The sequence below is a fragment of the Mirounga angustirostris genome, unplaced genomic scaffold (assembly GCF_029215605.1).
Source record: "Mirounga angustirostris isolate CCGP_5_RB_7025 unplaced genomic scaffold, mMirAng1.0.hap1 SCAF_4, whole genome shotgun sequence".
Lineage (NCBI taxonomy): Eukaryota > Metazoa > Chordata > Mammalia > Carnivora > Phocidae > Mirounga > Mirounga angustirostris.
The window spans coordinates 19370320-19385925 of NW_026991712.1; the positions used below are offsets into that span (position 1 = coordinate 19370320).

General features: G+C 36.8%; 1 protein-coding gene across 4 annotated transcripts in view; it reads right to left on the minus strand.

Moving 5' to 3' along the window:
* Positions 1 to 15606, minus strand: part of MTBP (MDM2 binding protein) — a 79122-nt gene that overhangs the window by 45468 nt on the left and 18048 nt on the right. For all 4 annotated transcript variants that reach the window (XM_064587953.1, XM_064587954.1, XM_064587952.1 and 1 more), the window contains one exon: positions 10874 to 10991. In XM_064587953.1, the coding sequence (XP_064444023.1) occupies positions 10874 to 10991 (118 nt within the window). The remainder of the gene's footprint in view (positions 1 to 10873; positions 10992 to 15606) is intronic.

A 15606-nucleotide genomic window follows, 5' to 3' on the forward strand; every position in this document is an offset into this window, starting at 1 on the left:
TCGGGATCAGCTAAGGTCCCAGGGAGATCACCCTAAAATGAAGATCACAGCCAACAAGCTACACTCATGCACCTAAATTTTCCCATTAGTTTTCTGGTATTATCCCTTAAATGTGAGCAGGCAGGCAAATGTTATGAGATCTCAAGAAAAAAGTTGCTAGTATGAAAACTAGATGCCAAAATAAACAGAAAAAAGTGACTTGCAAGGAAACAAAGAATACACAGTAAAAAGAAATCACACACAAGAAACAAACAAACCAACCAATCAGATCACTAAAATCCTCAGAGAAGATACTTCATCCATTAAATAAGAACAGGAGATTATAAGAACATTAATAAGAAAGAGCTCATGGAGATTAAAACTAAGAAAAGCATAAACATATACTTCATCTAAATTGGTAGAAGAAAAGTTCAGTGAATCTACAGAAAGTAGTGAAGTAAGAAGACAAAAAAATGGAAAATAGTAGAGAAGATAAAGAGAGACAGACACTCAAATCAGGAGGAACAACATCTACACAGGAGTAATAGAAGTGAGAACATAAAACAACAGGAGGAAGGAAATTACCAACAAAATAAATTATAAGAACTCTTTCCCCAATAAAAAGACAAGCTTCCAGGCATGCTGAGAGCCCAATACAAGAATAAAAATAGACCCACCAAGGTGCATCATCATGAAAATTCAGAAGACTAAGAACAAGTAGAAGATTCTGCAAAATTCCAGAGAAAATATGGATTTACTATTAAAAAAAAATCAAGAATGAAAACAGCACTAGAATTCTAAACAACAGCACTAAGAGCTGGAAGATAATGGAGCAATACCGTCAAAATTTCAGGAAGATTTTAGCAAATCTGCTCCACCAAAATAGGGACTAAGGGAAGAGACAAGACGATTAAAGGCACCAACAGAGAAAGGGCAAAAGAAATTTCCATGATGATGAAAAACTAGTCTTTTAAATCCAAAGGTATGGAACAAAGCTAGAGAAACCAGTCTGGATTAGACAGGTCATAAAGATCTGGAAGAGATTTCTTACATATACATGACTGATAGAATACTTAATGTGCTTGAAGGTACTGAAAGGAGTTTCACCACTGGGGGAAGGCTTTGTGGCTGGATATAAAAAAAGATTCACGGACTCTAGCTAAAACAGAATACTGTAGAGGAAAGGAAAATAAGATACATTACATGGCTCAACTGTGAAGAGCGATTACATAATCAAAATAATGAAAACAACTAATATTAATTTAAAATTACTGTATGAGAGGGAAATGAGAAGAATTTGAGTGTGTGGTGAGAGTGAAGGAGCTTAGAGGATCCATACTTGCCTGTTTGAAAACTCACTATAAAGCTACTGTAATCAAGACACTGAGGCACTGGTGTAACAACAGACATACAGAGTAATAGAACTGAGAATCCATAAGTGAACCCTCACATTTACAGTCACATGATTTTCAACGAAGGCACCAAGACAATTTGATGGGAGAAGGAACAGTTTTTTCAACAAATGGTCTTGGAGCAACCGAACATCCAATATGCAAAAGAATGAAGTTGCACCCCTACCCCTCTACCTCACATATTAATCTAAAATGGATCAAAAACATAAATTTAACAGTTAAACTTTAAAGCTCTTACAATAAAACAAAGGAAAAAATCTTCATGACCTTGGGATTAGGCAATGGTTTGTTAAATAAGAGACACAAAGCACAACGAACAAAAGAAAAAGAGAAAACTGAATTTCACCCAAATTAAGAACTTTTGTGCTTAAAAGTACACCATCAAGAGAACGAAAAGTCAACCCACTATGGGCTTCGGATAATAATGATATGTCAATGCAAGCTTATCAATTTTAACAAATGTACCATTGGGGTGGAATGTTGGTAAAGGGAGGCTATATGTGTGTGAGGACATGGGCTATAAGGAAACTCTCTGTACTTTCTGCTCAATGTTGCTGAGTACCTAAAATGCTCTAAAAAAATAAAGATTATTAATTTTAAAAAGAAGTATCCATATGACAAGGCTGCTGTGAGGAATAAATATGAGATGCTGTAGGGAAAGTGCTTAGATTGATGCCTGACATATACTATTTATTCAGTAACTATGACCAATTAATAAAAAAAAAGTCAACCTACAGAACACAGGGAAATTTTTTTTTTTTAAAGATTTATTTATTTGAGAGAACGAGAGTGAGAGAGAGAAAGAGTACATGAGAGGGGGGAAGGTTAGAGGGAGAAGCAGGCTCCTCGCCAACCAGGGAGCCCGATGCAGGACTTGATCCAGGGACTCCAGGATCATGACCTGAACCGAAGGCAGTTGCTTAACCAACTGAGCCACCCAGGCGCCCGCACAGGGAAATTTTTGTAAATAGTATATCTTATAAGGGATTTGTATCTAGAATATATAAATAACTCCTATGGCAATAAAAAGACAACTCAATTAAAAACTGAGTAAAGGGGGCGCCTGGGTGGCTCAGTTGGTTAAGCGACTGCCTTCAGCTCAGGTCATGATCCTGGAGTCCCTGGATCGAGTCCCGCATTGGGCTTCCTGCTCGGCAGGGAGTCTGCTTCGTCCTCTGACCCTATCCCCTCTCAGGTGTTCTCTCTCTCTCATTCTCTCTCTCTCAAATAAATAAAAATAAAATCTTTAAAAAAAATAAAATAAAATAAAAAAATAAAAACTGAGTAAAGGATCTGAATAGACTTTCCTCCAAAGATATATACAAATGGCCAATAAGCACATGTAAAGATCCTCATCATTAGCCAAAAACATCATGTAAATCAAAACCACAAAGAGATACCACTTCACCTCCCTTGGATGAATGTAACAAAAAATACAGACAATAACAGGTACTGATAAAGATGTAGAGAGAATGGAACTCTTATAGATTGCTGTTGGGAATATAAAATGGTACAGCTACTGTTTGGCAATTCTTCAAAAAAGTTAAACATATAATTAACATATGACTCAGAAATGCCACTCCCAGGTTTATATCCAAAATAATTTTAAACATATGCTCACACAAAAACATGTACATAAATATTCATGGCAGCATTATTTACAATAGCTTGAAAGGGTCAACAGCTAAAGTGTCCATCAACTGATGTGTGAATAAATAATAAGTGATACATTCAAATGACGAGTTGTATTCAGCAATAAAAAGAACGAAGTATCGGTATGTTGTACAACAAAGATGAACCTTAAAAACATGCTATATGTGAAAGAAGCCAGACATTAAAGATGACATTTATTTATTGTATGATTAGTTTATATGAAATACCTAGAACAGGCAAATCTATACAGAAAGAAATAAATTAGTGATTGCCTAAGGGCTGGGGGGAGGAGCACGCAATGGGAATGGGGAGGGACTGCTAAAGGGTTTGGAGTTGCTCTCTGGAGACATGAAAATGTCCTAAAATTGACTGTGGTGAATATAGTACTAGAAGTCCTAGCCACAGCAATCAGACAACAAAAAGAAATAAAAGGCATCCGAATTGGCAAAGAAGAAGTCAAACTCTCACTCTTTGCAGGTGATATGATACTTTATGTGGAAAACCCAAAAGACTCCACCCCAAAACTGCTAGAACTCATACAGGAATTCATTAAAGTGGCAGGATATAAAACCAATGCACAGAAATCAGTGGCATTCCTATACACCAACAACAAGACAGAAGAAAGAGAAATTAAGGAGTCAATCCCGTCTACAACTGCACCCAAAACCGTAAGATACCTAGGAATAAATCTAACCAAAGAGGCAAAGAATCTGTACTCAGAAAACTATAAGATACTCATGAAAGAAAAACACAAAGAAATGGAAAAAACGTTCCATGCTCATGGATTGGAAGAACAAATATTGTGAAGATGTCAATGCTACCTAGAGCAATCTACATATTTAATGCAATCCCTATCAAAACACCACCAACTTTTTTCAAAGAAATGGAACCAATAATCCTAAAATTTGTATGGAACCAGAAAGGACTCCGAATTGCCAGAGGAATGTTGAAAAAGAAAAGCAAAGCTGGTGGCATCACAATTCTGGACTTCAAGCTCTATTACAAAGCTGTCATCATCAGGACAGTATGGTGCTGGTACAAAAACAGACACATAGATCAAAAGAACAGAACAGAGAGCCCAGAAATGGACCCTCAACTCTGTGGTCAACTAATCTTCGACAAAGCAGGAAAGAAGGTCCAATGGAAAAAAGACAGTCTCTTCAACAAACGGTGTTGGGAAAATTGGATAGCCACATGCAGAAGAATGAAACTGGACCATTTCCTTACACCACACACAAAAACAGACTCAAAATGGCTGAAAGACCGAAATGTGAGACAGGAGTCCATCAAAATCCTAAAGAACACAGGCAGCAACCTCTTCGACCTCAGCTGCAGCAACTTCTTCCTAGAAACATCGCCAAAGGCAAGGGCAGCAAGGGCAAAAATGAACTATTGGGACTTCATCAAGATAAAAAGCTTTTGCACAGCAAAAGAAACAGTCAACAAAACCAAAAGACAACTGACAGAATGGGAGAAGATATTTGCAAATGACATATCAGATAAAGGGCTAGTATCCAAAATCTATAAAGAACTTATCAAACTCAACACCCAAAGAACAAATGATCCAATCAAGAAATGGGCAGAAGACATGAAGAGACATTTTTCCAAAGAAGACATCCAAATGGCCAACAGACAACATGAAAAAGTGCTCAACATCAAAATCTCAATGAGATACCACCTCACACCAGTCAGAATGGCTAAAATTAACAAGTCAGGAAACGACAGATGTTGGAGGGGATGTGGAGACAAGGGAACCCTCCTACACTGTTGGTGGGAATGCAAGGTGGTGCAGCCACTCTGGAAAATAGTATGGAGGTTCCTCAGAAAGTTGAAAATAGAGCTACCATACTACCCAGCAATTGCACTATAGGGTATTTACCCCAAAGATACAAATGTAGGGATCCGAAGGGGTACGTGCACCCCAATGTTTATAGCAGCAATGTTCACAATAGCCAAACTGTGGAAAGAGCCAAGATGTCCATCAACAGATGAATGGATAAAGAAGGTGTGGTATATATATACAATGGAATATTAAGCAGACATAAAAAGAAATGAAATCTTACCATTTGCAACGACATGGATGGAACTGGAGGGTATTATGCTGAGCGAAATAAGTCAATCAGAGAAAGACAGGTATCATATGCTCTTACCGATATGAGGAATTCTTTTTTTTTTTTTTTTTTAAGATTTTATTTATTTATTTGAGAGAGAGAGAATGAGAGAGAGAGAACACCTGAGAGGGGATAGGGTCAGAGGACGAAGTAGACTCCCTGCCGAACAGGAAGCCCGATGCGGGACTCGATCCAGGGACTCCAGGATCATGACCTGAGCCGAAGGCAGTCGCTTAACCAACTGAGCCACCCAGGCGCCCCAATATGAGGAATTCTTAATCTCAGGAAACAAACTGAGGGTTGCTGGAGTGGTGGGGGGTGGGAGGCACGGGGTGGCTGGGTGACAGATATTGGGGAGGGTATGTGCTATGGTGAGCACTGTGAATTGTGTAAGACTGTTGAATCACAGACCTGTACCTCTGAAACAAATAATACATTATATGTTTAAAAAAAAAAAAAAAGAAGAAGATAGTACGGAGGGAAAAATGAAGGGGGGGAATTGGAGGGGGAGACGAACCATGAAAGACTATGGACTCAGAAACAAACTGAGGGTTCTAGAGGGGAGGAGTGTAGGAGGATGGGTTAGCCTGGTGATGGGTATTAAAGAGGGCACGTACTGAATGGAGCACTAGGTGTTATATGCAAACAATGAATCATGGAACACTACATCAAAAACTAATGATGTAATGTACGGTGATTAGCATACATAATAAAATTTAAAAAAAAGAATAAAGGCACATGCTTCATCAATTCAAAACATTTCATTAGCTCTTATTAATCTAGTCCCTTTAAAAATATTTTTATTAGAAGACTTGTCAATCAACAAAACAGTAACTTTTTTCAAGAGTGCCTTTAAAATATTTCCTTTCAAAAGAATTCCAATTAAAAAAAATGAGACAACAATAGGACTCAAGATTGTAAAATTAACATGGATGGTTTGTAGATGCAGTCAGACTTGGGTGAAAATTCTGACTGCACCCTATGATATTAGAGAAGGTTGTTGATTTCTCTATACTTTAGCTTATTCATTTGTAATGTACAGTGAGGCAATGATCAACATCCAGTTTTTTGACAATTCTGTAAAACTTCTCTGTGAACATATGGTAAGCCAGCACTTTTCATTATACAACTGGCTTTTCAGTACAAGTGTTAAATATAGAAGCCTTTCTTCAGAGTAATTGGGTTTAGCTCAGTTGCATTTGTTCACATAGTTCTTTTGCATTTCTCCTAGTATCATAATACTTTCTGGGTATTTCACTGAAAATCACTGTTAAAAATCATTCTTTGACTACACTTAATTTAAGCATAATTCAAATGGGACATTGGTTTTCTATTTTAGGTCAAACCATATGAAACTGCTGATACTTAACAATTTTTGATATACAAATAAGCAATACCATATGGTTCAAACTATGTATGTATTTTATTTCATCAGAGATGATTTGTTAAACTTAAGGAACTGATAAAAACTGGGGCACAAATTTTTATTCACATTGCACCATGGAATCCATTTAAAATCTTTCTACTTTTCCAGACAACAGTTATTACTACCTGGAAATATATATTTCACATATTACTTAACAACTATTTTTGAGTACCTAATAAGTAACTGGTACTGTTCCAGGCACTGAAAATAAAATGAATAAAAGTAAAAAATTCCATCTTGTCTCTTGTCACTTCGAGTGAGAGAAAAAGACACACACTTAGTATATTAGATAGTGATAAGTACTAAAAAGAAAAAATAAAGCTGGGGAAATGGATAAAATGTCAGGAGAAGAGTCTATTTGCAATTTTAAATGGGATGGCAAATTAGGTCCTGAATGAGAAAATGCCTGGAGTAAAGGCCCATCAAAACTGAGAGACCTAACCATACAGGTTTCTGAGGTAAAATCTAAACCCATTCCCTCCACGGTTATGTAAGCTTCCCGAGGACATGGACTGTGTTCTATTTACTGCCAGTCCAGCACGTGTAATGGGGCCTACTATATTGTAGATGCTTGATTATATAAATAAATATGTACAAGTGCTTACACCCCCCCCCATTGTTGTTGATAGCCTTTCCACATCTAACCTTTTTCAAGATACTATCTTTTGTGGATTTATAGTCGGTTGCTACTGAATACAATGTTATAATTAAGACTTAATAATGACTTCTCAATATCTATTTCCTATTACAGGTCAAATTCCAGGAAAGGAGGAGCCAGGTCTATCTTGCTCATTACTAATCTCCAGATATTGTACCATGCCTGATCCACAATATCTACCAATCTCAAAAAAAAAAAAAAAAATGAATGAAAGGTATGACTGACTGACTGACTAAATGAATGAACAAGGTCATAAAGGATGAAAATCAGAGAACAGCTTAAGGAAACAGTATAAAAGTTTAGCTTGGAGGACGGGACACGCAGGGCCAACAACAGAGCACAGCTGGACATAATGCAGTAAGGCATGGGAACAGAATGCTGACTTAAGAGGCTGATCGCACAGTTGGTATCTTATTTGGAATAGTGAGAGAGGCTACGGGTAGTGGTACTAAGTAAGTGCTTCCTAAGTAAGAGCTGTGAAAACTTTATCCTAGCTAAAACTTGGCTCTTCTTTTACAAAAGGAGCTCTGTCGATGAGATAAATAATTTCCCCTACAGAAAGGGCTATGGGTAGAAGAGAACTTAATAATCAACTGTCCAATTTGATTGTTTCTACTTCTAAGATAAAAAAAAAAAATACTGTAAAGTGTCAGCTTCATCAGCACTTAATGATACAGCCTGATCAGTAATCAACAACCTGCCTTTGAAGAATGTCATGTGATATATGTCTTATTATTCAGAAGTTAACCAATATTAATCTCCAAATTTCAAGAGGTGATAATTTAAGGAAATCAAATCAAGCCACATACTAAGGTATTTTCTTAAAGTTGCAATAAAACTCATGAAAAAAAAAAAAACCTATTTAAGAATAAATTCTAAATCAGTAAATTACCTTAGAAAAAGTTACAAAGAAAAAATAAATAATGGGCTGTCCAGAATATACTCAAGTTTAGTTAGGAGATATTAATATGCAATTCATATTAGTAAGCCTTAAACATGTGTAATATTGAGAAATGGATACATATTATCCTATGATTTCACGTAAAATAAGTGAAATTGCCTCTACTGCCACCTAGCACACCTATTTCTGATTTTGTTTTAGCAGGTGCCCAAACCCCCACAGCTACATCTGCTCCCTGGGAGGAGTTGAGAAGGGCCAGAGCTGCACTTCTTTATGTACGAGTACAGTGCATTTAACCACATGAACAACATCTGTTCCCCCAGGAAGCTGCTCTGAATTCTTGCGACTATGCCAGGCCAAACACTCTGGAAGTATCCTCTACTTTACCTTCGCAGTGTCGACTAAACAGATTTATAATGATTTTTCAAAGTGCTTTCATCACTTGACTACAAATTCCACAAAGAAAAAGACCGTGCAACTACTTCCTCAAGTGTAAGGACCCAGTTTGACTCCCCTTTATTTCCCACAGTGTGTCATGCAATAAATGATACTTTGATGTTGATGTTAATGATTATAGCTCTCTAGGGTCTTCCAACCACTATTTATTAAATCATTTCCTAGCTTTTCTTCCACCTTTACCTTAAATTCAGGCATTTCTGAAGATCCTAGCCTTGGCTCTCTTCTCTAGTCATGCTGTCTATATGGTTTTGTCCAACTACTCCTAAGGCTTCAACTATTACCTATACACAGTCACTGGGAGGCTTTCTACACTGGTGGCTTCTCAGTATTCACACCCTTGTCTAATCACCTCCCCTTTGAATCTGGGCCACTCTTCTGAGCAGCTTTAAATAAAAGAATACAGCAGGGGGCGCGTGGGTGGCTCAGTCGTTAAGCGTCTGCCTTCGGCTCAGGTCATGATCTCAGGGTCCTGGGATCGAGCCCCGCGTCGGGCTCCCTGCTGGGCAGGAGGCCTGCTTCGCCCTCTCCCACTCCCCCTGCTTGTGTTCCCTCTCTCGCTGTATCTTTCTCTGTCAAATAAATAAAAATCTTAAAAAAAAAAAAAGAATACAGCAGAAGTGATGCTGGGCCAGTTCTGGGATCAAGCCTTAGAAGTCCTGGCAGCTTTGACTTTTGTACGTTTTGGAGTCTTAAGCCACCGCGTAAAAATTCCAGCTAACCTGCTAGAGATCACATGAAGAAACCATGGGCCAAGAGAAAAGGCTCTGAGACTACACGGGGAAAGAAAGATAGCTGTCCCTGCATCCCAAGCTGAGCCCAACTTCTGAACAACCCACAAGCTCAGCGCAGCCACATCCGTGACCACGGGTGAGAACGGGAGAACTGCCCAGCTGACGCTAGGTCAAACTGCAAAACTGCGAGCAAATAAAAGCATTTGCTCTTTGAAGCCACTTAGTCTTAGGCTGGTTTGTTATAAAATAGGCCAGACAGCTGGTAAAATCTAAATCTCTAGCCCTGACCACTCTCTGGGGATAACAGATCTAATCTCAAACTCTTAAATTTAAATTTCCATATAGCTATCATCTCCTTTTCAAATTCAACATTTCCTAAGATGGATTTCAGTATCTCACCTATATAATACTGTGTAAGTTGCTGATTTTAAATCCATATTCCTCAGGATTATACGGCTCTGAAGTATTGCTAGAGAGGTCTTCTAGAACAATCCAGGTGGGCATGTTCAAATTCCAATTCTTAGTCCCATCATATCATGGGTCTCGAAAACTAACTACAAGCTCAAAACTAATTTAAACAAATTATTATCCAATAAAAAAAACACATATAAGCAAAGTATGAAGAAACATTCTTTAGCTATATGACTTCGGGCAAGTAACTAAAATTTTTGAGCTGTAATTACCTAATAAAATACTAAAGTTTGGATATAAATGATCTGATTTTACAACAGAAATTAAGATTTCATTTTGACAGTGACATTTTGAATGTAATAAAGTACTAGATGCAATACAGTGCAGTAGTTAAGAGCACAGAGCCTGGGTTCAAATTCTTGGAGAAGTTACAGAGCTATTAACTATTAGATTCTGCCAATTAACAGCTCTGTAACTTCTTCAAGCCCCAATTTCCTAGTCTGTTAAATGGATATAAAAATAAGTTTATAGGGCTATTATAAGAATTAAAGGAGCCAATATTTCTAAAGTACGCAGAACACTGCATAACATATAATTGTTAACTTCTAATTTCTTTAGAAAACTTAATCACCAGTTTGTTTTCTTATGTACCTACCATATAATAAAATAACCACTTTTTCTTTTTCTTTAAAAAAAGATTTTATTTATTTATCTGAGAGACTGAGCAAGAGAGAAAGATTGTGCATGAGCAGGGGGAGGGGCAGAAGGAGCCTGACCTGGGCCTCGATCCCAGGACCCTGGGATCATGACCTGAGCCAAAGGCAGACGCTTAACTGACTGAGCCACCCAGGCACCCTCACCACTTTATTTTCATAAATTTCATTCTTGAAATGTCTCTAAGAAACCCATGTTCAATATAATTAGCTATGTACTTAATCAAAACTTCCGCCTTTAGATCACTGATATTTTTTTGAATAAGGTAGCATACACTTTGTTGTTACTAACAGGAGGTTACTAAGAGATTATAAAAAATCTTAAAAGGATGTGGGTTCGTTTTAATCAGTAGTAATAAATATTATTTTCTCATCAAGCATGTTATCTCCATTTCATAAAACAACGATTTACTACTTACCACTGATTGTCTTAGGCTTTTTAGCTATGTATTCTCTCCATTTTCTTGAACTGAGCTGGCTGGGAGGTGGAATGAGTGTGTTACTAATAGCACATGGCAATACAAAGAGAGCACCGACCTGGATAAAACAGAACATATTTTTAGTGACTGCACACTGAGATTAATTCTTAAATAGTGTCACCTGACAATTTTCCACTCGAATTTCACCTAATAGGTACTTTGTAATGCTCTCTCACAAGTCCACTGGAAAAACAAAAACAATGCCCAAACTGTCAGAAAAAAAAGTAAAAAACCAGACAAAGGTAGTCAAACATGGGGTCTCTTTTCCAGTAAGTTACAGATCTCTGAAAACCTTGTTATTCACAATATTTGCTTCAAGTTCAGGTTGTGGTATCATTTCTTTGTATATCTGCAAACGAGTGAGAGGCTGGGAACGCCATCATCAAAAGATTTTGTCATACTTAGCCATAATTTTATAACCTTTTGTCTGGCTGGATTATTGTTCTGGTTTCAAAATTATAATACATCTGTAGGTAATTTCGAAACTCTGTTCCTAGAAATTAGAGATTTAATCCTAATAAGGTATAAACTGCAAAGAAACCATGAATCATATGCCAGAAAACATACAGCAGCTTCTGACTGATTTGTGAGAAAACTCAGCTTATTCATCTTTGCCTTCCCAGGGCTGGGCATACAGATTTTTATTAAATATTTGTTTTCCCAAAGCCAGCATATGATATTTAGGCAAAATCTCAATTTGATTAGGTACTGAATAAAACAAACTGCACTCTGAAAGCTACACTTTGCTTGTTATTTTAGAAATATAAGCTACAACAACCAGCAAATCCCAATAAATAACATTTTTTTTTAATTCTGGGGAAATTTAAGTAAGATATCTTATAGATCTCAAATCTAATGAAAAATGACTTCTTTTAAAATTTTATTTTATTATGTTATGTTAATCAAATACCATCAACTTTTTTCAAAGAAATGGAACAAATAATCCTAAAACTTGTATGGAACCAGAAAAGACCCCGCATAGCCAGAGGAATGTTGATAAAGAAAAGCAAAGCTGGCGGCATCACAATTCCGGACTTCCAGCTCTATTACAAAGCTGTCATCATCAAGACAGTATGGTACTGGCACAAAAACAGACACACAGATCAATGGAACAGAAAAATCACTTTTAATTGTCACTTGTAGATGGATGAGTCTCATGACATATATGATATTAAGTCAATACTTTAATGTATTAGTTTTACTGATATTTATTATCTTATGCATTCTTAGATATACAAATAAGTATATTAGGAACAAAAAAAAGGGAAAATTAAATGTTTATTTTTGTTATTACAGCCATGCCTTTTTTTAATTCTAAGACAAATGTATTTCACATAATTATTAGACACTAAAAATAAAAAAATATTAGCAATAGAAAATAATCATTAAATATAAAAAGATCTATATTTAACTTTGAAACACTAAATCCTAGTTCTTCATACTTGCATAAATAAGACTATGTAGCACAAAATTCATAACAAAAGTATTTTGCCCAAAGGATAGACAAAGCTGTGAGTATGCTAGATCAGGGCCCAGTTATAACTTAATTATGTAATTATTATAGTTAAAGCTTAACAAATCAGAGATGCTAAATGCAGTTCAATGCACAACTTAAAGCCTGATATTATAAGTATGTCCTACCCAGGCAAAGAAGTAGCCAAATGTTTGAGACAACTTATTCTTGAATAAACATTTGCTACAAATACAAAAATAAACATTTCTAAATCCCATAAACTACAATTTCCTACAAAATACATTTATGTCAATTGTTTATACTGTGTTCAAAACAAACTTGGATTCTGATAACTCGTTCTCACTCATGCACTAATCATTAGATACACTCTAAGACTTGAGGATGGTGCTTCTAGGTTATCATACTATCTCCAGAATTTAAAAACCAAATACCATTTCAAAACTTTGGTTCATTCTTTTCAGTAGGCACCACCTGGACAAGCAGGCACTAAGGGAATCACATTTCTAACCTTGCAAACTCTCTTCTTAAAAAAATATTTCCTGGGGCGCCTGGGTGGCTCAGTTGGTTAAGCGACTGCCTTCGGCTCAGGTCATGATCCCGGAGTCCCGGGATCGAGTCCCGCATCGGGCTCCCTGTTCGGCGGGGAGTCTGCTTTGCCCTCTGACCCTATCCCCTCTCATGTGTTCTCTCTCATTCTCTCTCTCTCAAATAAATAAATAAAATCTTAAAAAAAAAAAAAATTTCCTGGGGGGCGCCTGGGTGGCTCAGTCATTAAGCGTCTGCCTTCGGCTCAGATCATGATCCCAAGGTCCTGGGATAGAGCCCCACATCGGGCTCCCTGCTCGGCGGGAAGCCTGCTTCTCCCTCTCCCACTCCCCCTGCTTGTGTTCCCTTCCTCGCTATGTCTCTCTCTATCAAATAAATAAATAAAATCTTTTAAAAAAAATATTTCCTGGGGTGCTTGGGTGGCTCGTTTGGTTAAGTATCCGACTCTTGATTTTGGCTCAGGTCATGATCTTAGGATTGTGTGATCGAGCCCTGTATCAGGCTCCATGCTGGGTGTAGAGCCTGCTTAAGAATCTCTAGCTCCCTCTCCCTCCGCCCCTCCTACTACTACCAGCCCCCACCCCTGCTGCTCTCTCTCAAAAATTTTTTTTAAAAATAAATAAAACAAAATAAAAAATATTTCCTGGTCATACAATTAGTAGATATCATGATTCCTTAACAATCTTCTTATTTTTTACTAATCTAATAAAATAAGCTTCACTATAAAAGGTTTTTATTTTTATTCTGGGCCTGATCAAATTTGTTTTTTTAAAGTCAGAAGTTGACTTAAGATCATATAAATCACTAAAATTTAAGTATTATGAAAGCTTCCTAAGGAGGGACCTAATCCATTTTATTCTCTCCAGCATCTGAAACAAGCCCCGGGCACACAGCAGGCAGTCTCTGCCCCAGCCCCTCACACAAAACTGCTGAAAAAATAAATGAAAACCAAGTTATAAAGCACTAGAATTATTTCAAAGGATGAGCGTGCAAATCAAAACTACTTTTTTCTAAAATGTAAAAAACTAATTATGACCTAGTATAAAAGGAAAATACAGTACTTCACATTCAGAGATATGTTAGCTAAATTATGTTTCCAAAAATCATCCCTTTTGCTGCATTAAAGTAGGAACATCTATAAAAAATTCCATCATTTATTTGTCCCTTACTGATAAAGAATACTCTAGTATTTTTTAAAGATTTTATTTATTTATTTTAGAGAGAGAGAGAGAGGGAAAGAGCACATGAGCAGGGGTAGGATGCAGAGGAAAAGGGAAAAGGAGAATCCCAAGCAGACTCTGTGCTGAGCACGGAACCCAACCAATGCGGGACTCGATCTCATGACCCTGAGATCATGACCTGAGCCAAAATCAAGAGTCGGATGCTCAACCAATGAGCCACCCAGGCACCCCAAGAATACTCTAATGTTTTATAGTCGTTGTCCAAGAAGCAATAAAAATGACAATCTAATATACCAAATTTAAAACAAAACAACTGAAAATACGATATAAATATCATTTAGTTTGCTTCTAATATTAGTGTTGCCTGTCTTCAATAACGAGATGCATTAAGGATTATTTTATACCTGTATTAAATAAATTACAGGTATGTATCTGATTTTGACTTGAAAAGTTACCTATAAAAGCAATTCCTAAAAATTTCATTTTATCTTCAAAATATCTAGAGGATATTTGGAGCTTTATACCTTTCAGGAAAATATTTCACATATGCATGTCTATCATTCAGGCCAGATAAACTTCAAAGACATTAAAATTAGTTACCAACCATCTTTTATAGCATACTTCACAGCTTGTAAAATATATTCCAATTGGTTTTCATTGCAACTTTCGCAACAGGTAAAACAGGGATTATTACTTACAGTTTACAATTTAAAAAGCTATAAGCCAGTAAGTGGTAGAACTAGGACTTAAATCTAAGTTTTCTAAAGTATATACACTCTTACTTGAGACTTTCTATTCTACCATACTCCTCCCCTCCCCTATTTGAAAACACAGGTGAAATGGTTAATGATAAATGATATTCTCATTTCCTAGAATGAAGAGGCTCCCCAAAATTAGGTGAACTAGATAAGGTTAAACAGAGAACTATTTAGTTACTTGGGTTAAAGCAGGAACAGATTTTTTTTTTTAATTCTTTGTGCTTTTTTTTCTTTCCTTTTTCTGCTTTTTCTTTTTACTATACAACTTTGCAAGATTTCTATGTGCATATTTTTATAAAGATATATGATCTTATTAATTCGATTAAAGTAAGTTCACCTTATTACTCTATTGCAGTCTGCTTGTTTTCTTCATAGTTCCTTTTGTTGGAGGGGGAGAGAGGGAGTATGAGGAATGGGGGAGAGGGAGAGACAATCTTAAGCAGGCTCCACACTCAGTGCAGACCCCCACATGGGGCTGGATCTCACGACCCTGAGATCATGACCTGAGCTAAAACCAAGAGTCAGCTGCCTAACTGACTGAGCCACCCAGGCTCCCCTCTTCATATTCCTTATTATTTTCTCTTTTTCCCACCAAAATATAAGTTCCATGAGGATAGTGTTCATCTCTCTAATCCATCACTGGATCCCTAATACCTAAAACAGTGTCTAGCACATAATAAGATACATGTTGGATAAATAAGAAAAGATAAATGT